Below are 22233 nucleotides of genomic sequence, written 5' to 3'. Positions count from 1 at the left end.
GCAAAAAAGGCAGGAAACAGCCAGTAGTCTATAAAAGTAATTTTTGAGTAGTATGATAAATAATTAAGTAGGTACCTATCTAATGTTTAATATCTGCAAATTGACATTTTAAATAATTACACGTAATTATTTCGTAACTAATTTATTCTAAATATCGAAATAAATTAAAAACTAAATACCTTCAATAAACGTTTATACAGGGTCTAAACAAAACAAAGTAGGCATCCTAAAAATACGTAACAATATACAAAACAACAGGGTCTATGGCTCGGTCTTAAGCTTGTTGAAACCTCTTTTTCCTCTCATTAAGATGAGTCAGCGTACTTACATACATTATGGTTTCTAACGGACTTAGCCGACCGGCCAAGCTTGCCGAACGACGTAGATGATTTCTTTCGATTTAGTTAACGCTAAATTTCTTTTAATGAAATACCTAGTTCATAGGACCGAAACTAGTTAATAACATCACAAAAGCTCTGGGACCGTCGTCGCGTCGTAAAGTCTGTCTCTTGAGCTGTGGTCGGTGTGTGTTTGGTCGAGCACCTGGCGTTGCTGTCGCCAGATTATTCTTCTTCAACTGAAATCAGAACGTTAGTCAATAGCTGTTCTATGGCGATTATTTTTTTAAATAAAAAATAATCATGAAATGATCATTATTCATGAATGATGACCTTTGTATTTGGGATGATCTAGCTAACCAAGAAAGGGTTGAATAACACTCTCAAGTATGTCAACGAAAAGTTTCTTAGTAATCAAAATCGTATTCGGGTCATTAAACGGCGGAAAATCTTAACACCGCCATTCACGATTTAAAAAAAAATGTACAGCGCCATCTATCAATTTAAGCGTCAACTAACTGCTCGACAGTCTGACATACACTGAACATACCGCCCACCAAGGACCTTTGTCCTTAAAGTTACCGCCCACCGTGGCAAACATTATGAAAATACAACAACAAAAATACAAATTACAAACAACAAGAATATAAGATTAGCCTTGGTGGGAAATCACACCCAATAAATAGCAATAATTACCTTCTACAATTACAAAACTGGCACTGCACATATTAGCATAACTTGCTTATAAATCTAACAAAACTGTTCTTATTAACTAAACAACATGAATAAAATTTTATTCTGCAACAGGCAGAACACACAATTTAGAAGTGGGTCTTTTTAAATAAGAACTATTACATTTTAGTGTAACCACTCGGGTAAGATTATCACTGCCTGGGTGCTTTTCTACAACTTTACCAAGAAGCCACTTCGCCGGAGGTAAATCATCTTCCTTTACCAAAACAACATCTCCTACTTGAGGTTCAGGTATCTTATTGGTCCATTTATATCTATGGAGGAAATGTGTCAAGTACTCATTAGCCCATCTACGCCAAAAATTGTGCAACATACCTTGCACTAAATGCCACCTTTTCAGACTACTCATAGGAATTGTATGGTTATTTGTATCAGGCACAGTAAGTATAGGCTCTCCTATTAAAAAATGACCAGGTGTCAAAGGTATGCACTCATCTGGATCTGTGCCAGATGCGACTGACAGCGGCCTGGAATTTAGACACGCCTCAATCTGTGTGAGGAGAGTAGCCATCTCTTCAAAGGTAAGTGTCGAGTTACCTATGACACGTTTCAAATGAAACTTGGTAGATTTTATTCCTGCCTCCCACAATCCACCGAAATTGGGAGCGTGTGCAGGAATAAAATGCCACGTTGTGCCGATGAGCGCTAAGCTCTTCGCGATTTCTTCAGACAGATTGGTCTTTTGCGCTATCAGTAACTCTTTTAATTCTTTGGACGCTCCAATGAAATTGGTACCATTGTCGCTCCATAAATCTGTGCAATGACCTCGACGAGATACAAATCGTCTAAAAGCGGCTAAAAAGCCTTGAGAGGTTAAATCACTAACCATCTCTAAATGAATGGCTCGTGTTGCCATACATATAAATAAACATATGTAGCCTTTATAAGACCTATGACCACGTCCCTTGGACGTCCTAACCTGTATAGGTCCGGCGTAATCCACTCCACTGTGTATGAACGCTCTGGACGGAGTTCCACGAACTGATGGTAATGAACCCATCATTTGCGTTTTCACAGTCGCGCTGTTTTTTACGCAAGGAACACATCGACGAACATGATGTTTTACTAAATTTTTAACGCCAATGATCCAGTATGCTGACCGAATGTAATTTAGCAGGAGTTGTGGTCCTCCATGCAAGGTTTTAATATGAGCATCTCTGATGATTAATTGTGTGAAATGGGATCGATGGGGTAATATAATTGGATGTTTTGTCCTTTCTTCTAGTTGAGCCTTTTGAAGCCGTCCACCAACTCTAATTATACCTTTCTCGTCTATATACGGGTTAAGTGTTCTAATTTTACTTCCTTTTGTCTTAACTTCACCTTTCTGGTTTAATTCTTTGAACTCTGCTTCAAACTCTTGCCTTTGGCATTGTCTAATACAACAATTCAAAGCTTCATCAATCTCCCATTTACGTACTTGTTTAGTCCGATCAGTGTCGATTTTATAATTTAAAAATCGTCTACAATATGCAACAATACATAACAACTTTGACAGAGAAGAGTATCTGTCCCATATGAAATTATTCATAGATGAACAATGTGTTACTATTGACCTTTCTAACTCGACTTCTAAATCCTTTGGCCTCGGGTAATTTATATCTGTTTCTTGTAATATCTGTGGACCTCGTAGCCACAGAACATTATCTACAAGTTCTACAGGTCTTATACCTCTGGAGGCGCAATCTGCAGGATTCTGATTTGAAGGTATGTGTGCCCATTGAGATGCGTCTAATGTTGTAAGAATTTCAGAAACTCTGTTAGCTATGAAGGTTTTCCAATAACTAGGATGTTTGTTCAACCACGCAAGTACGACCGTTGAATCTGTCCATGCCCGCAAGTTAGCCTTTGGGATATTCAAAACTTCTGCCATCTCAACCAGCAAACGTGTCACTAATACTGCGCCACACAACTCCAGACGCGGTATGCTTATTTGTTTTATAGGTGCGACACGTGTTTTAGCCGCTACTAGTGAAACGAGCACGTTACCATTGACATCCACTCTACGTAAATAAACTGCTGCCGAATATGCCACCTTCGAAGCATCGGAAAAGCCGTGTAAGTCTACTGTGATATTACTCGCCTTTGTTCCTAGCCATCTAGGAATTTTGAACTCCGTAAGTTGGGACAGCTCATTACAGTAAGTATGCCATTCATCTAATAATTGGTTTGGAATTTCTTCATCCCAGCTTATTCCCGCTAACCACAGCTTTTGGATAAATACCTTTGCTGTAATCAACGCCGGTGCTAACCAACCCAATGGATCAAACAACCGTGATATATTAGAAATTACTGATCTTTTTGTTTCAGATCCAGTGGTCTTCGTAAGCTTCACCGAGTATTGGAAGATATCGTCTCTACGGTTCCAGGTAAGTCCTAAAATCTTCATTATATAGTCTAGTTTAATTTCCAAATTTTGTTCTAAATCTTGTTCTTTATTTTCTAAATTAATTTCTTTTATTATCCTTTCATCATTACTAGTCCATTTCTGCAATTTGAATCCACCTTTGTTTAGCAACATGTTTATTTCTTTAAATAACTTAATACCATCTTCTACCGTTTCGCAACCACTCATAAGGTCATCCATATAAAAGTCTTCAAGGACCTTTTTTGCAGCTTCTGGATAGTTATCTCCTTCATCAAGTGCCACCTGCTGCAGTGCTTTGACTGCTAAATATGGGGCTGAAGCTGTTCCAAATGTGACAGTGAGGAGCTGGTATTCTTGCACCGAATCTTCCGGATTATCTCTCCATAGTATTCGCTGAAACACTGTATCATCATCATGGACTCGCACTTGACGATACATTTTTATAATATCGGCCGCTAAGCAAATAGGATGTATTCTCCATCGTATAATTAGATGTCGCAATTCAGGTTGTAACTGTGGACCAATCAATAATGTGTCGTTCAATGATACGCCATTTATACCTTTACACGACGCATCAAAGACGACTCTCACCTTTGTGGTGGACTTGTCCTCTCGTATGACCGCATGATGGGGAAGGTAAACCGATTCAGACTGCTTATCATCATTCTCTGGAACAGGAATCATGTGACCTAAATGTAAGTACTCTTTTATAACATCTGTATATCTTTTCTTCATTTCTTTATTTTTGTGTAACTTTCTTTCTAACGATTTTAATCTATTTTCAGCTATCTCCCTAGATCTACCATATTTACACGCAGGATCAGCTTCGCGAAAAGGTAATCGGACCACGTAACGCCCATCAGGTGCTCTACGCGTTGTACTATTAAAATATTCTTCACATTTCTGTTGTTCTTCAGTTAACATTTTTTGTGAAATTGAAGAATAATCTGACTCCAATTCCCAAAACCTTTTCAGAACTTCGTCTTCATTAACAGTAGCATTCATAACTACAAGCTTATTTTCTGTATTATCAGTTTGTTTATTAGATACCAATCCCGACAGTATCCAGCCGAGAGAGGTGCATTGAGCTACTGGAGTGCCGCTAACTCCCTTCAAAAGTCCTTGTTGTATGATCTGACAGTAAATTTCAGCACCTAATAAAATGTGAATTTTATTAGGTCTATTGTACTGGGGATCAGCTAGTGTAATCGTATGCAAATCCAACTCTTGCAACTCACTTATTTTCATACGTGGGAGAAGAGTGGTTATCGATTTCAGTACATACGCTCTGACTATAATTTCAAAAGACGGATCAACTCTCGATTGAATCTTCAGAGACACTACTGACCTTGAGGTGACTGTGCTATCTGAACCAACACCTGAAATAGAACTATTTGCGTGAACCTTTTTTAGGCCCAACGTTTGTACTGTGGCCTCCGTTATAAAGGAAGCCTGTGAGCCTTGATCAATCAAAGCTCTGATGACCTGTTTGCCTCCAAATTTCGACTCAGCATTGACAAGCGCGGTGGCTAACAATACTTGACTACAATTTCCTGACGAAAAACATGAGACAATTGGTGAAGTCTCCTTTGATGACGATCCCGCCACTGGAGGGGACGGGTTGACCTTTGTGACCTGATCATTGCTATTATTTTGTGCAACAGTAGTTGCTGAGCTGTTGTTTGGGTGCAGAAGTGAGTGATGACGACGATTACAAAGACGACAATTCATGGTTTTTTGGCACTGTTTTACCGAATGATTACTACCCAAGCAGTTAAAACAAATGTGGTTTTTCATAACAAAGTCATGCTTTTGATCATAATCAATTTTTGCAAACTTTTTACAAAAGCAAAGTTTGTGATAATCTGAACAATATTCACAAGTGATAGCTTGATTTGAAACATGAAACACCTTTGGCTTATTAAAATGACCTTTTGTTTGTGACGTAATTGAAGGAACTGATTTTGATTTAGGCTCAATGAACTCTAATGCTCGAAAACGACTTTCTAAGAATTTAGAAAACTGATCAAAGGTTGGTAACTCGTTCGAGTGATCACTTGTGACATGTAGCTCCCATTGCTTCCTCGTATCTGGATCTAATTTATAAGTAACAATGTGAATTATAATAATATCCCATGAGCTCACATCAATTTCTAAATTTTTCAATGCATGCAAGCACTCTGTTGTCGTGTCCAGCAACTCCTTCAATGTTGAAGCTGACTCAACATTCGAATTACGTTGACTAAATAGTCTTTTTAAAATACAGTTCGACAAATATCGTTTGTTGTTATATCTCGACTCTAACTGCGTCCAACACTGATTATAATTAGCTGCTGCTATAGGTACAAACTTAATCAATTGTTCTGCTTCTCCTGTAAGATGAGCCTTTAAATAATGTAATTTTTGTACTGAATCTAAAGATTGGTTACTGTGCACTAAGGAAATAAATAAGTCACGAAAAGATGTCCATTCCGAATATTTCCCGGAGAAAGTAGGTATCGTTATTTTTGGTAATCTTACAGAAGAATTAGATGACATAGGTACAGAATTATCTTGGGTGTTCTTAAAGACTGGAGTGTCACTGCGTGGAGCGGGATATTTACTTAATGCGATCTTAAGTTCAGACTTATAGTTGATATAAATTTCTTCGGTTGACTCGTAAACCTCACTCACAATACATTCTAAAGATGTAACAGTTGCACTATCTAGTTCCAAGATTTCATAATGGTTTTTACAAAACGCTTGCCAATCTTTTTCTAATTTCTCTAATCTCGCATCAATGTACTGATAACAGAGACGATCCTTAGGAGTCTTCTTAAAATTACATCTTGACTTTTCAATAATAGAATTTAAATTGCTTTGTAAATTGGCGTATTTTTCCATGTTTGAATTAAAAATTGACTTAGTATAATTTGCAACACGTGTACTCTATACAGTAAAATCTTGGAAATTTTACAAGTGTTTCACAATGTTTGAACTCTGAGCGAAATCGGGCATAGATTCCACGTTCCCTCGTTTTTTCGCTTATTATTCTAAGTCCTTAAAATTAATGCACTAATTTTTCTAAGTCCCACATTCATGTAGTAAACGACAAAGTTAATGGAATGTGCGGAATTTTGCAAAGTATTTGAACTATTTGAACTATTTCTTCACTGCTACAAGTGTAACACAAAATGTACTCACAGTTTATCTTCGTCACTCACACAAACACCTGATCTGCGGACACGTCACGACGTACGCCGCCACTGACGTCACGATGCACACCAACACTGACGTCACGATGCTCTGCTGATGACGATGCTCTGCTTGACAGTGCTTCCTCTTCTCAGGGCCGATGGTGTCTCCTTCCTCAGGAAACCACTTCCAACACCTGAGTTGCGAACCACAACCCCTTCAGTGTTCCCTAACAACTGCCGCGGTGTACTAAGGCAAAAACTCCACCGCACCAGTACTCCCTAAGCTAATTCGAATATTCAATTCGACTCGACGGACCAAATGTATTTGGGATGATCTAGCTAACCAAGAAAGGGTTGAATAACACTCTCAAGTATGTCAACGAAAAGTTTCTTAGTAATCAAAATCGTATTCGGGTCATTAAACGGCGGAAAATCTTAACACCGCCATTCACGATTTAAAAAAAAATGTACAGCGCCATCTATCAATTTAAGCGTCAACTAACTGCTCGACAGTCTGACATACACTGAACAACCTTTCTTGAACATTTGATTGGAAATTCAACATGAATAATATTATAGTTGAAGTTTATAAATAAATCTTTATTTTTTTCCAAGTATAAGGGCTTCCGCTCTGAAGTATAAACAGTTTAGTCGTCGTCCGATCTAAATCTTAGGATGCACAACGGTTTTTCATGCAATTTTAGTACCACCCATAAACTAGTAAAAAATTTGGTTCTTTCATAACAAATCCTAAGATTGCTTTTAAATAATGTCCGGATATCTGCGGCCAGCACGATGAGAACCATCAGCGTTTGCAGCCGCGACGATTAATTTCCTTTACTCACAAAATCCGCTGTGGTTTAGCCTTAAACGAAATCGTTTTTAGTAGTGTGGTTTTTTAGTCCAAAAAATTATCATACACTAAATATTTATAAACAGAAAATTATCATTTTAAGCCTGGCGGACGAAGTCACTGTTACAGTAGTACATAAAATAATATAAAGTTGAAGCGTTTAATTGTAACTTTGTTTGTTCGAACTACTGGGCTGATTTCATAAATTCTTTCTATGTCAGATAGCTAATTTATTTTGGCTATAGACTATATAACACCCCGCTATTAGCAATAGGAGCAGAACAGCAATGAGAAATGTTAAAAAAATGGGAAGATATATTTGATTTGAAAAAAGCCGAATATTTGTATTATATCATAGCTACATTAGCTACGCGGACAAAGTAGCGAGAAACAGCTAGTGTAGCAATATCACAAAATCTTTCAAAGGTGGACTGAGCCTGAAGTGCACGCAGTGCTGGTTAATAAACAGTGCACTTTTAATAAGTATACATATACCTAGAATGATTTTATAATTGTTACATTTAAGCTCTTAACACAATGATTGTGTTGAATAAAAGGAAGAAGAGAAACAAAGCGCAAGTGCAGCTGCACAAACAAATATATTCCTTGGGAAAATGAGTATTATGTGTAAGAACCTAAAGTATGTTTTGCTGTTTTGCACCCCTTACGTATTTGGCGCACCCTGCTCATGGGCACACGTGTCGCTAGTAATTGTTATTTAAGAGCTCTACTAATATGCACTTTGTAATAATATTGACTTTTCGGTGTTCGTCGGGACCGCCCATTTTCACCGGTAGAGGATATTAGATATCAATTTATAACTCGGTTACTATGTTTTTACCGTAGTCACAGTAGGTAATAGTATCTATGTACTGTAGTTGTTGGTCTATTTTCGGCTGACGAGTGAAAAAAAGAAGTCCTACTTGATACATTTTGATCAAGATTAATAAACCATTATGGTACTAAACCCTATATTTTCCATGCACATAAGCAGTAGGTATTCATGTTTCATAATCTGACTTCGCCGGATAGCAATAAAATCTTCAATTACGTTATTGAATTGTATGGTAGGTAACGGTGAGGGCGAGTTGAGGGTGTGACATTAGCCAGGCGGCGCGCTGCCCGCCGCAGCCCCGAGCCGCGCGCCTGCCGGCCGGGCCCGCCGCGGCTTATCGCGCACTCATCGGAACACGTGCAGACCAAGGCGATAAAATATAGCGGATCGTATCTCCCGAAACATCTCGGACGCACTACACTAGTAAGTAATCAGGGAATCTGCTCAATCTGCGGCTGTGACGGTGGGATTAGGTATTACATTACCTTTTTACACAGCACTGTATTGAGTATAACCGCGCAGAGTCGCGAAGGCGAGCGAGCATAACGAGCGTGATGGCCGACGAGTGCTAGGTTTACTCTACTTTGTATATAAATTTGATCTAAATAGGGTTTGTTTATCTAGGTAAAACGCGATGTATGAAAAATCAAAAGATCGTAAGTTCTAAGGTTAAAAAAAAAACATTAAATGCTAATCAGACTTGCGACACTCAGATTTTGTTGCTTTGCTTGAAACAAACAGAAGACTGGATAATTTATTGGAATATCTAGCTTCAAACATGAATAATTTATTCTGAACTCTAGCCATGGCAGTGCAGTAGCAGGGAGAGTTCCTCAGTGTTCAATCACAACCATGAAACTAGGGCTGCATGTGCAAGCAAGTATGAAGTCCGCAGAGCAATCTCTGGGGACGACAATATTCAAATGTGTCTAATAAATAGTTTACCTAAGAAACAAACAACAAAAATAAATTCTGCAAATAATTAAAACATAATTTATATAAGACATTTGGTTAACCACATAATATGACCTACTTCATGTACAACATACTATTGACGTGTTAGGCTCCGTAATGTGCGTAGTAATTGAGATTATCATTACTTATAAATCTTTACTTAATTTGTTATATTTGTACGCCTTCATGGCAAAACATAGCGCTCCTTATGTATCTTTAACACCAGCATTTAATGTACCTATGTTTAACAAATAAATATTCTAGATTCTTGATTCTTGATTACTTATGTTTTAGCTATTTATACCCTCAGACAAACTGCAATCAGATGTGTAATAAGATAAGGGATTGTTTAAAGATTTACTTAATAAAAAAATTCTTAGGATTTGCCGTGCTTTGCGATTTTGGTAACGTGGTTATAATAATTCACAATACAGTGGTGCCGAGTCAGATCACATGTAGGTACACAGTACGGAGTTTGGTCGCGCGCGCTGCACGTGCGACCACTCAGCGCAACTTGTCGCGCTTAATATTACTTGTTGCGATTAAAATAACTAATGCTCTTAACTAACTCATACAAATGCACCCCGTATCAAACCTGTATTATAATGTCATCAGACCGATTCAATCTTAATTGTTCGCGACCGCGACTCCAAACACATTATTTACATCCCCTTCCCGATTTAACACAGATCGGATTGTTTATTATAGTCCCTATTGCGAAAGAAATAAAGCTGTTTTTCTTTTAATTATGCTTAGTTTAGAGGGATATCAGAAACGCTTCGTAGCAAAGTTCCAATCCTGTAACTGTGTGGTCTTAAGTGTTAACATTAGGGTAGAAATTGGAATGACATGTCAGATAATATGAATGGTATAATGGTATAATGATGGCGGGACACCGTGTCGGATGGCGGCACGTGCGGGCTGGTCGCAGGTGGCCGCCAGCCGGCGCGGCCCGGCGCGGCCCTGCCCGGCGCGGCCCCGGCCCCGGCCCCGGCCGCACTAACCCTCCTCCTCCTGCTCGCCCGGCGTCACGGAGCCCGGCGTGATGGACTCGTCCGACTCGCCCGCCTCCGCCTCGCGCTCGCCCGCCGCGTGGTACAGCTCCGCTCGCGCCTCCACCACATCGCGGACTATCTCTACACATTCAATACAGAAACATTAGCGCTAGCATACTTAATAGCGCTTCATTGAACTGTGCCGTAGAATAATAGACCAAAATCTGTAAAATTCAAACAAGTTAAATACTATAACGCTTATTACCTATAATGACATCCCGACTGGTGATTAGAGACTCGATTTCACGTGAAACTTCCTCTACAAGCCACGGCATGAACTCTTCATCAATGCCTGTAAATACAAGCCAGAGATAACGAGTAATAAGTAAATGAATATTTGGGCTCAAGCGCTCAGTGCGCCTGGTGTAGCGGCGTGCACGAGACTGACCGCGCTCGATCCTCTCCATGAGGTAGCCCTGGTCGCGCAGGCCGGCCAGCACGGAGGGCAGCAGCTCGGCCACGTAGCCCTGCACCAGCACGGCGGCCGCGGCCCGCTCGCGCGCCTCGGTGGCCGCGATCTGCGCCACGCGTGCCTCCGCCACGCGCCGCTCCTGCCGACACAGCAGCACACAGTAGAGCCGCGCCGCGCACGGGGCCCGCTCGCGCCGCCGCCGCTCACCTTCTCCTGGTGCAGGCGCAGGTCGTGGGCGGCCAGCCGCTGCCGCTCCGCCAGCTCGGCGTCGCGCAGCTCGCAGTAGCGCCGCTGCTGCTCCCGCAGCGTGGCCAGCTCCTCCTCCTGGGCCACCTCGGCCAGCGCTTGCTCCGTTGTCTTGCCTACGAGGACCTCTAGTATCGGTTGCACCTCCAGATCAAAGTCGAATAACTGCGGATATCACGATATTTGTTAGTGACCCTTAAACGTTAGGAATTGGTAATTATGTTGATAAAAAAATCTCAATTAATTTCAAAAGTAATGAGCGAAGTAGTATGTATTGTTGGCAGTCTTAGTACTCACATCTCCCGGATATATTTGTGTGAAGGCGTCGGCGCCGGTCTTGGCGGGCACGTACACTGGCGTTGCCGGCCGGTCCACGAACAGGTCCGTCTGAACGCCCACCTCCATCTCCACACCCTTGTCGAACAGCTGTGGGTAGCATGGACGCTCATTAACGCTGAGGTACCTTTTATGTTAACTGCTATCGGCAATTTTCACTTTAGCAGCAAAGCTCAAGCAGTTTAAGATATAATCAGATACACAAATTATCTATATAAATAAAAACGAATGTTGGTAAGCGCATTGACTCAAGAATGAATGGACCAATTCGGCATTTTTTTATGTTCCTTAATGTCAGGTAAGTAAAAAATAAGTGCGTGGACGAGGAAGATACAAAAACAAATATGGCGAACCGCGGCGCGCTGATCTGAAGTCCACGCGGACGGACTCGCGGGCAACAGCCAGTTTCATGTACATTATGACGTCTCCGTGTGATCGTGATCAGTATACCTCCTCCAAGTAGTACTCGGTCTGTATGGGGTGGTGGCGGCGGCCGGGCGCGGGCGGCGGCGTGCCGGGCCGCAGCCGCGCCGCCGCCGCGCGCCGCGCCAGCGCCCGCCGTCGCGTGCGCGCCGCGCGCTGCGCCGCCGACTCGATGCCATCGCCCTGCAACACGACACATCTCAATATTCAATTACAATGAGACTAGGTAACTCTTATATCCTTTACGTAACATCAAATAGCAAATTCTTTTAAAAAAAAATCTTGTAAAAAGCAAACGCGACCTAAGCTCCAAATATATATTTTACAAGTTTTTGTTTGTTTGTAAATTTGTGCGATGAAGTGGGCAACGACTTAACAATTCACTTGCTTTCACTGATGTATTGGAGTGTAACTTCACTTTACACTGTAGGTTTAATGTCAACCGTTTCATAAGTAAAAATTAAATCCAATTCAAGAATTACGTAGAAAAAAGGTTTGAAATTGACTAAGATAAATCTGCGAAAAGTAAGAAGTCGCTGGCATAGCTAGTAAGATATACCTTTTATTAATTTAAAACACTACTTAGCTCTATGGTATCTAATCCTTGTGTCCAAAAATTCAAGTCACAATTACAACACAAAGACTCAGGACAAGCATTCCTGGATGACATAAATGCTTTTTCTACGCGGGGATCAAACCCGCAACACGTCGCACTCTGTGGGTTTGGCGTGGAGACCTCAACCACTTGGCTGACCATAAAATCAAGTTGTTGTTCCTGTATCTTTTATTTTTACCGTCTGTACCTAAGTGTACCCATATTACGGATTGTAAAAACGATACTATAATACGACCTGCTTTAAGCAGTCGGTCTGTCAAAGATGACTAGGCGACGCGGTAGAGAAATGGTAAAGGCTTACCATTTCATCATCTCGTCATATTTTGTATTTAGCTTTCAGTGGTTTATGCTGCACAAATTGAACTTTGGCACAATGCGTGACCACCGCCTGCCGAGCTGTCATGACAGGGCAGTTCGAGTGATACAAAATGTGCATCGATCGCGGACCGCGGCCGCGGCGGGCGGCGAACAGTCCGAGAACAAGTTGTTGCCCCAGAAGCGATTGTTTACTCTTGCAGTGTTAATTAAACGTCTCTACATTTTTTTAGTCCGTTTCAAGTTTGTGTGGCATGAGACATCGGTCGGATAATCGAGGGTAAGGGCCAAACACGTATTAAAATGGTTTTACATTCTTTAGGTGACTAATTAGAAGTTGAATGACCGCCAGGTTAAGGTCCACTGTCGACTAGGGCTGCGACTCGAGTTATGGCAGGTACGGGGCAACTCACCGCAGCCAGCGGGTGCGACGTGAACGTGCTGCCGCGCACCACGCGCTTCTCGTGCATCATGTTGGCGTACTGCGCGCCCAGAGCGCCGCTGCAACAAACACTCGGTTACAAGAAGAGCAACGCTCACAACTCGCTGGACTGTAGTGTCTGGGATCTGCCACAAGGTAGGGTGAAAATGATGAAATGTGTCTGGGAACACACCGACCATTGCACATGAATATTGCTACGCCGATACCTACAAGCAACCCCTATAAATTACGGGAGTACTTGCATGAGTAACGATTATAAGTAGCTTGATCTATTTCAACGTTTTTATATTCTAATACTATAACTTGTGTGTAACTAGGTCCACATTAGGCCGCAAATTTAGAATTTCGTTGAAAAGTGTATAAAGATGTATAGATATTTGTTTGGTTGATTAGAACAAAGCTTGCATGGAGAGGAAAATTAATGTTCAGATAGATTTTTGTGAGTAGTGCTGCGTTCGGGATTCACTAGGATCACAAAATAATGAACCGAATTGGGCCCTTGTCTGTAGCAGTACGTACGCGGGCGGCGCTGGTCGGGGCTCGGGCCCCGGCGGCCGCAGCCCCGCCACGCCGGCGATGAGCGCGCGCACGCCGCTGAACACGTCGCCCGCGTGCAGCCGCCGCTGCTCCGACAACGAGCCGTTGGCCACGGCGTTGTCTTTCTTCCCTGGTACGGACCGCTTTGAGCGCGGAGCCACGGCTTTCGGTTTACTGGCATATGAGTAAACAATCTTGTCTCGTTCCTTAGCCGGGTACAGGGTTTCCAGGCCGAGTATTCGCGCGACCTCCGGAGGTGGCAGTAGGAACTGGCCGCTCTTCACCGTCGTAACGAATCGTGGCTTATCGCCTTCGGTGGAGAGAGCAGCATTTCTCGACCGTGTCTTTCGTCCTGGTGATGGCGAACTGTCCATTTTAGGAGACACTTTTTTTTCGTTATTCGTCTCGATTATATTGATGCGCGGATGCGACTGGCTCAACAGTCGTGCAGGAAGCTGCTCCGCCGTGCTGACATTCGGGTTTGATGCGGCCAGTGTACCGTTTTTAGGGCGGTAGCGCGTCGGTCGGCGTAAATTAGTCTGCAAAATTTCCTTCTCTTTGAGACGGCGCAGTTTAAAATCGAGCGCCCTAGAGAATTTAGGATCGAGGATAGTGTGCGGGGGCTGCACACCCATGCCGAGGTCACGCGCGGGCTCGGCGTGCTGCAGCGGCTTCACCACGTTCACGTTGCGCGGCAGCGGCACGGGCAGCGCGGGCCGCCGGGCCTCGTCGGCGGCGCGCTCATGGTTGAGCACGGTGAAGGCGCTGGCGTCCTCGGAGGGGGCGGGCGCGGGCGGCATGGCTCACATGTCGCGGCGGCGGGCGCGGCCGGTCCCGGCGCTGGCTAACGATCACTGAGGCGCGGGTGGTGGCGGCCGGCGCTGGTCAGCGTGTCCGCGCCCACAGGTCGTAAGCGCCGCGCCGCCGCTGCCCACTTCAGGCGTTTCACTCTCGCTTGCTTTGCTAATGCGGCACAGCTATATAATCGCGCAAGCGCCACGTGGACAACAAAGAGGGTAAACACTGCTCGAGGACTGCCATCGAGGGAACCTTCGTCGAGTGCAATTGACGATTATAATGAATTAAAGAATTAGGAAGGACTTTGGTTTAGTCTACAAAGTATAATATATGATCTTTCATTTGCTTCATTAAGATAGTGTAATCGTCTTTTGCCTAGTAAAAATCTTGGGCGTGCTAAATAATGTAACGCTCACGCTAGAGACGTATGATATAGTAAGTAAACATTAGTTAATGCGCACGTGCTCGCGGCCGTGGGAGCCGGCACGTGCGCCGGGGCCGCGCACAATCACGGTCGGCATTCTTTCTTCATTCTCCTTTTATTTAGGTTACTATGACATGACATGACGTGGACTCACTCTGACAGATATGTACCTCATACGTGAACATAAGCTTACTATTCAAACTCGGTACACTTTACACATCATAAGTAGGATGTATCAGTTCGTCAGTTTCCAGCCAATACGCAACAGCGTTATAAACAATATGCGTTCGTATATTTCATAATTATATTATATAACTTAATTCTTATTATGTTTTCAGAGGGTTGTGTTCGTTTATGGAGTGCGTTGTTGTATTTTATTTCTTCTTGGGAAAAATCCTCAGAATTAAATACATGATCAGAATAAAATTAAAGTTTTTGAAAGACGCCAAGTTCTCGGTCGATATTCGTCCCCTCGGAGCAGGCCGACATGCTGACCTTGACGTAACAGATTGTTAAAAGTCGTTATTTTCAGGAAGTGCGTCATAGCTACTTATTCCCTTAATTGTAGACGTTAAGTTCGTAGCGTTGTAATGGCTACGTAGAGCCGCCGCGCCGGCCGTTACGCTTCTACGAAGTACTTATTATAGACGCAAACGTTCGTAAGAAATCCAAGCCCTACGCTTGAAGTTTAGGTGTTGTATACATACTTGAACCATCTATAACTAAGTATTACTATCTCTGCATGGTAGGCAGCTACACACTTAGTGTAACTAATCTTAACAAAATATGTAGGCAGTTCGATTTGGATACTTTCACGACCAGTGTGGCGTCCGCCGGAAGGTGCCTGAGCCTACAATTTTTCAAAGAATAATCTATGTATTGTTGGAATTGTGTTCCCCTTTTCATCATCATCATCATCATCATCATCATCATCATCAGCCTATCGCAGTCCACTGCTGGACAAAGGCTTTCCCCTTTTGGATTTTCTTATCCTCTCTCTATCAAGTAAAATAGTTTTTCATTAATATTGAACCTTTGTATGTAAGCTGTTAATTAACAAATTATGTAGGTAACTGTTTTTAAGCTCTCATCTCAAAATTTAGAATAATTCTACACGTGAAGACTTGTAATTGGCTTTTTGTCTTAGGAGTTGACAGTCTGCGAGTCCATGCCTATGACAGCGAGCACACAGCTGAGCGCCGAGTGCCGGCTGAGCCCGGCCTGGCTGCAGGGAGCTGCGGGTCCCGAGCGGCGACGTCAGCCCTCACGCAATACTAGCGTTACGTGCGTGCGGAGCCCTCCGCGGCCTTGCTGCTATTTAGATCAACCAAAACCCTGCCAAGTGTGAACTCAAGGCGACGCAAGCCTGACTCACACTCTGCTAAACTTGCAAACCTATCTAATGGTCGACACCTAAGTACTGAAAGTGATATCTATACTTATGGGTAACATGGACACATTCTTTGAGAAGGCAAAGCAGCACGTGCTGGTCCCTCTTTCTGATTGACTAATGTAATATTTATGTATTCAATAATTAATTAATGCACAAACAAAGTACAAAAGGATGCTGCTTATTCCTAAAGAAATAGGAGAAATGATATTGTTTATAAATCTGACAGGAATATCTGTGTTCTTCTTACTGATTTGTTTCAAAGACATTGAGTGGGATAACATTTGAAATGGTAGAAATCAGGTAGGTAGAAACATTTTCTAGAAATATGATATGAGCAAATTAATGTGTTGTTATTTACAAATGCTGCGCTAAGCATGTCTAACTGAAGGTAAGGCCAGCGCGTGTTACGTGGACTAACACAACAATCGATATTTAACAATACATAACTACACAAGTGATGTAGGACAAAGTAAAATGTTTTAATAACAGAAATAATTATTGCGTCAACTAGCGTTAAATTGGAATCCAAATGTGTCGGCACGAAACGTGTTACAAGAGGAGGGACATTGTTGGTCGGCGGCGCGCGGTGTTATTAGTGACGAGCGGAAGTTGAGGCGTCGGTTGCTTAGCGACACCCCTCTCCCACCCCTGCCTAACCCCCTCCCCCCCCCGACACGGTGGACAAGGGGCAGCGCTGAGCCCGCTCACCTCTGGCATAAGTTCAGCTATCAGGTGAGCATGTATCAGGAGGACGCCGCGGCGCCGCTGCAGCACCACGGAGCAGTCTCCTATGAGAGCTGAGTGGCGTGTGTGTGTGGCCGCTGTGGCCGCTGTGGCCGGCGCGGAGGGGACGGTCGACGGCCGCGAGGCGGCGGCGCTCAAGGTTAAGTTCGTTGCCCTCGCCACGGGCCGCTACACATCTACATACACACGGTGCCTATTTTAAGTCCTTGCTATGTATGGACGTCTTACATATACACTGCCAAATGATGCGTCTGCCATCTTTTTTTTAAATGTTCTTCTGAGTAGTGTAATTTTTCATTCGTATTAATGTTTTTTTTCCCCGCATACCATGGCAAAACAACGCTTGCTATATTATACGAACTGTCTCGATCGTATAATATATAATAAAGAACCGCTTACCGCATTATTCATTTTAAGAAAACGTGTGATCCGGTCAATGCTAGCATCAATCAATTAATAATGTGAGAAGGGGATAAGTCATTGTTTATTAATAAATGGTGAAGTCAGTAAGGGTAGACCACAGTTAGTAATCCATTATAGCAAACATGGCATGAGTGTAGAGCTTGCGTTTGGACAATCGCGTGCATGGATTGCCACGAAGGGCACCCGTCTCGATCTGATTGTAATCACACCTCTGTTATGTATTGAGTATTCCAAGCTTGAATACAGTCACTAATTAAAATAAAGGTCAATATCATTATAATAACAAAATCTTTATTCAAATCCGATGTAAACTATAGTTACATTTTAAAAATAACTATTGTAATAACCCCGAGGGTAGTATCCGTAACCTCCGTAGCCACCGTAACCGCCGTAGCCTCTGTTGCCGTAGCCTCCGTAGCCGCCGTAGCCGCCGTAGCCTGGGTATCCATAGCTACCGTAGCCGTAGCCGCCGTACGCGGACCGGCCGACGCCTTGACTGCCACCGACGCCCCTGCCGAGCTGCGGCATGGCGAGCGCCGCGCTCAGCACCGCCGCCACCAGCACCAACACTAGACCCGCCTGCAACACGTTCACTTATATCATTATTATGTATATGCAGTCATATTGTTAATTGTATTTCCATGCATTAATTACATTTAGAAATAAAATTATTATAAAAACTTACTTTTCTGAACATTGTCTGTCACTGTGAACACAAAATACTAATAATAACAATAGCTACGGTGGCCGGGTCTTTTATAGTTCGCTAATCGTCAGTTTCATTATTGATGCAATTAACGTTAATTGAATAAATACGTCATAACGCGGGAATCCCAACCACAGCGGAATCTTGCCGATGACCAAATGTGGTCTTAAATATATCGTTAAGCATGAGATAACGAGGCCGTAATTAACTCAAGAACATGTTACACATACTGGGGGCGAAGGTTCAGGTTCACAGCCCGGAGTCCGGACAGGACTTGATCATATCACTAGATTTAAACGTTTTATTCGGGTCGTTAAATGTATCTACTTTGCAAAATCAATGGTCCACAAATTATATTTATAATCCGTGAATCATACATCCCACATACCTATGTATATATTGCAGGAATGCCAATTAGGTGCTGAGCAAAGAAACACGTACAGTTACTTTATAATAACGGTACGACGACACTCCACTCCACGAGATCCTGAAGATAGATTTCTGTCACAGTCGTTCAGGGCGGGAGTTATGTTCAATAACCTGTGCGAACCGAGCGTGGCTCCGTGCCTGACCCCCACTTATAACTTTATTGGAAAAATCGTCCTATAAGACAAGTTACAAGTGTAGGCCAAGGGTTGGATATTTTCCCAACATATATTCTGCTGCATTTTGTTTATAACGAGTCTAAATGTTGGCCGGTCTACTGCACTGAGTTTATGTCGCACTTGCGTTGAGCACGTCTTTAGACGGCGTAAACTACTCTAAATTGCCTTGCTTACGTTCCCGGTTTCTAATTCCAAGGTAAGTCAAGCAAGGGAAGTTAAGAAGACTGTATTTGCTTCGTTCCAAAAAGCCTTGCTGTCTTCACTTGAGCACCGTGTGTCACCACAAAGTTTCACGGCGCATCTCAATAAGATGTGCCTTCAGTTTGACTTAAGGATAAGCGTAAGGAGAACTGACAATGATGCCCCTGTTCATATTATTCTCGCTAAAACAGTTTGATAAACTCAAGTAGCTGGGCAGCGCAGTCATTTAGTCAGGTCCTCTAAAAATATAATTAAAAATATTTAATGAGATATGTCTCAAGAGTATATTGTAAACACGATATTAAGTTAGTGTAGTGCTTAACTATATGGACCCATATCGCATGTATATTGAATGATCTTAAATGCCGACGCGACGTGTACTCGGACAGTCGGACCATGTTGTAAGGTCGGCTTCAGCTGGGCTCGGTTTCTGTAAAGGCTTGCTATATTTCAAATATTCAAATTAATTGCTTTCAAGTTATTCAAAACTTGACCAGCACCTAAAATTTTACTAAATCGGAAATTTTAAAGAAGAAAACTGAAGTGATGATATAGACAAAGATAAGATAATATACATAGGTAAATGACATGGTATGTAATATTGTAAATGACTGCAAGAATTTGTGAAAACGGACGGATAGTTCCAGAGATTAGCGGGTTAAAACAAACAAATAAACTCTTCAGCCTTAAAATATTAAGAATAGATATTTTATTCTTAATAAATTATTAAAATATACAACAAATATGTTAAGGAATCAATAAACGAAGTATTTAAACATCTAACAACTCCTGGGTGAAAAGTGTGAAAACTAGTTTTAACGTATGTTCTAATTTTGTATCCTAACAAACTTGGGTTTGTTGGTTTTGGTTTGAACCAACTATAAAACATTTTTTCCCAAAAAAAACAAACAGAAATTCTGTGTCTACATAGAGGTAGTATACTTAAAGTGACTAACTCCCGATCGAGACGGGCCTAATGTCCCGCCTGTGGCAGACCATATTATATTGTTGTCCATGCCAAGCAATACATCCAGGCACAACTTGTTGAGTGCAGTGATGCTGGAGTATATCACTCCATATTAGAAAACTAGTCATTCAAGTTATCTCAGATTGTCAGATCTCAGATCTCAGATTTCATCTGATTAAAGCATATAATATGTACAGATCTACTCGTAGACAGGCTTAAATATATTAAAGAACGAAACAGATTCTGATGTGTTTTTAGTATATGCATAATATAGTACATATGCATATTTATATATTAATCCTTATCGATGTAAATACGTCCGCTGTAACAAGTATTCAATTTAAAACAAAGTTTTAACATTACACAATTCTTTAATTAGGAGGACTTATGAGATATCACATTTCTTAAACTAAAAAACTTCGCAGGAAATTAGCGGTAGTTCTGAACGTTCCCTGTAATAAGTGAAGAGTAAACCCTGTAGAGTACATAAGCACTGCACCCATGCGATGCCGGTGCAGGCCGCGAGATACGGTATAATCTCTATACTAATATATAAAGCTGAAGAGTTTGTTTGTTTGAACGCGCTAATCTCAGGAACAACTGGTCCAAATTGAAAAATTATTCTTGTGTTGAATAGACCATTCATCGAGAAAGGCTTTAGGGTATAAACCATCACGCTGCGACTAATAGGAGCGAAGATACAAAGGAAAATGTGAAAAAAATAGGGCAGGTATAAATCATAACTTATATCTTCTAGCCACGGGGACGAAGTCGAGGGCAACAGCTAGTATTACAATACTTTGTGAAGGTGTCGAGACATTAGAATGTTGTGTGCTAAACGCGATACTGAGCTATTGAGTGTGCACGACACCCGTCCCGGCGCGCGACATGCTGTGACCGCCAGCACTAACACTCGGCACATCGTTATCAGACGGCAGCGCGGCGCCCCGCGTCCCGCCGCCTCCTCTCAAACACGTTTTGGTGTAACAGCATCAGATGGCAATGCTGCTACTAGAAACGGCAGACGTAGTTCCTACTTGGCTATTCATCTAGGTACAACAGTTGATCGTTGTCTATCCTTGTCAATCTTCAGAGAGTGTGCGTCTAAGCCCTAAACTCTCTCCTATACAGAAGTAGGTACATATATTATGTGAAGGCTTGGCGGATGGAAACCTCTTCGAAAGTAATTTAAAAGTAGGTAAACAAAAGTTTAAATCTTATTCCTTTTATGCAATCATAATAAATTAGTAATGTATCTAATGATGTCTTAACATAATGAAATTGGCAAACACAACGGTTAATATTTATGATGCAAAAAGCACATATTAGAAGGCAAAAGAAACATAACTTACCACGAAGGGTTTTTTTTGAGTTTGACATTGTTGTAGAGAGCCCTGGGCGTATTAGCATATGTAAACGGTCCCTTGGTTTTTGCAACCTGAGGGCCTTCCACCAATACTGATCGCACGGACACGCTCATGTCGTCCGCGCGGGCAGCTCTGCAGCGCGCTCAACACGAGGAAGTAGCACTCCTCGCACGCTGCCAGCACCATGCAACACATACGGCCAGCGCGAGCCCGTCACACGCATTTGAATATGGAACTGTCACGCGGCACGATCCGCGCCTGGTGTGAACGGCCGATGACCGCGCGTTGTCCTACGCGCACTCGACCTCGCTCCGCCACCAACACGCGTGCTGTCCGCCCGCACTGGCCAGGACCATCACAACTGTTTTTATTTTCACTTCCCTGATACAACTAGTAATTGTTTCCATGGCAACGCCTAAACTTACCTTTCCGGTCATCAAGTGTTGACAAGTCACTGTCCGTTGCCATGGCTGCCATGACAATTGACCTTGACAGAATAAAAACATCGAGATTGTGGATTTATCTATAGTACAGTGTGACGATCAGTGATAATTTATTTATAAGGAATACTAAAAGACAAATGAAAAATTATGTAGATGAAGCTAAGAATTTAGAGTACCAAAATATGCATCATCACGTTATCGTAGCGCACTTATGGCAAGGTGTGTGTTTACTACAAATCGCTTATAATTACCGAGGGTAACATAAAGTTTATAAACTTTTTGCTAATAATAATAAAGAAATAACGTTTCAGAAAGCAGATGTATCTCTAGTTTGATTGAATTTAAAAATCAATGTATTTGTAAAATTTGTGTTAATTGGCTTAATTGTAAAAGCGAAACGGCGCGTGAGAGGCAGTCTACCAAATTCAAAGTAAGTAAATTGCGTGACGAGATGACAGATCCTCAAGAGCTTAAATTTCCGGCAACTTGAGAGGCTACCAGAT

At 42.2% G+C, this 22233-nt stretch overlaps 2 protein-coding genes and 1 long non-coding RNA gene across 3 annotated transcripts; all 3 read right to left on the bottom strand.

Annotated features, from left to right (window-relative positions):
- Positions 1-164: 164 nt before the first annotated feature.
- LOC113495371 (radial spoke head protein 3 homolog) lies at positions 165-21828 on the bottom strand. Its single transcript, XM_026874062.1, has 9 exons — positions 21273-21828; positions 13094-13181; positions 11777-11932; positions 11288-11416; positions 10952-11155; positions 10721-10883; positions 10538-10624; positions 10282-10413; positions 165-577 (listed from the first exon to the last, which is right to left on the bottom strand). The coding sequence occupies exons 1-9, from the start codon at positions 21398-21400 to the stop codon at positions 564-566; spliced, it is 1101 nt and encodes a 366-aa protein (XP_026729863.1). The 5' UTR covers positions 21401-21828; the 3' UTR covers positions 165-563.
- On the bottom strand, positions 627-10250 carry LOC113495373. Its single transcript, XR_003400714.1, has 2 exons — positions 7169-10250; positions 627-671 (listed from the first exon to the last, which is right to left on the bottom strand). It is a non-coding gene; the product is annotated as an uncharacterized LOC113495373 (long non-coding RNA).
- LOC113495372 lies at positions 13190-15247 on the bottom strand. The gene has a single exon (XM_026874063.1). It carries the CDS (start codon positions 14457-14459, stop codon positions 13548-13550), a length of 912 nt encoding a protein of 303 aa, XP_026729864.1. The 5' UTR covers positions 14460-15247; the 3' UTR covers positions 13190-13547.
- Positions 21829-22233: the final 405 nt, after the last annotated feature.

This window comes from Trichoplusia ni, chromosome 6 (genome assembly GCF_003590095.1).
Source record: "Trichoplusia ni isolate ovarian cell line Hi5 chromosome 6, tn1, whole genome shotgun sequence".
NCBI lineage: Eukaryota > Metazoa > Arthropoda > Insecta > Lepidoptera > Noctuidae > Trichoplusia > Trichoplusia ni.
The sequence above is the reverse complement of the archived record's forward strand: the minus strand, read 5'-3'. Positions and strand labels throughout refer to the sequence as shown.

What these genes read in the sequence shown, in the direction of transcription:
- LOC113495371 (XM_026874062.1), bottom strand. Translation starts at nt 21,400, where the DNA reads ATGAGCGTGTCCGTGCGATCAGTATTGGTGGAAGGCCCTCAGGTTGCA. An exon ending in CTCAAAAAAAACCCTTCGTG is followed by an intron (nt 13,182 to 21,272) that starts GTAAGTTATGTT and finishes TGTTTGTTGCAG; the next exon opens with CGGCGCTCTGGGCGCGCAGT. An exon ending in CATGGAGAGGATCGAGCGCG is followed by an intron (nt 10,625 to 10,720) that starts GTCAGTCTCGTG and finishes TTGTATTTACAG; the next exon opens with GCATTGATGAAGAGTTCATG.
- LOC113495372 (XM_026874063.1), bottom strand. Translation starts at nt 14,459, where the DNA reads ATGCCGCCCGCGCCCGCCCCCTCCGAGGACGCCAGCGCCTTCACCGTG.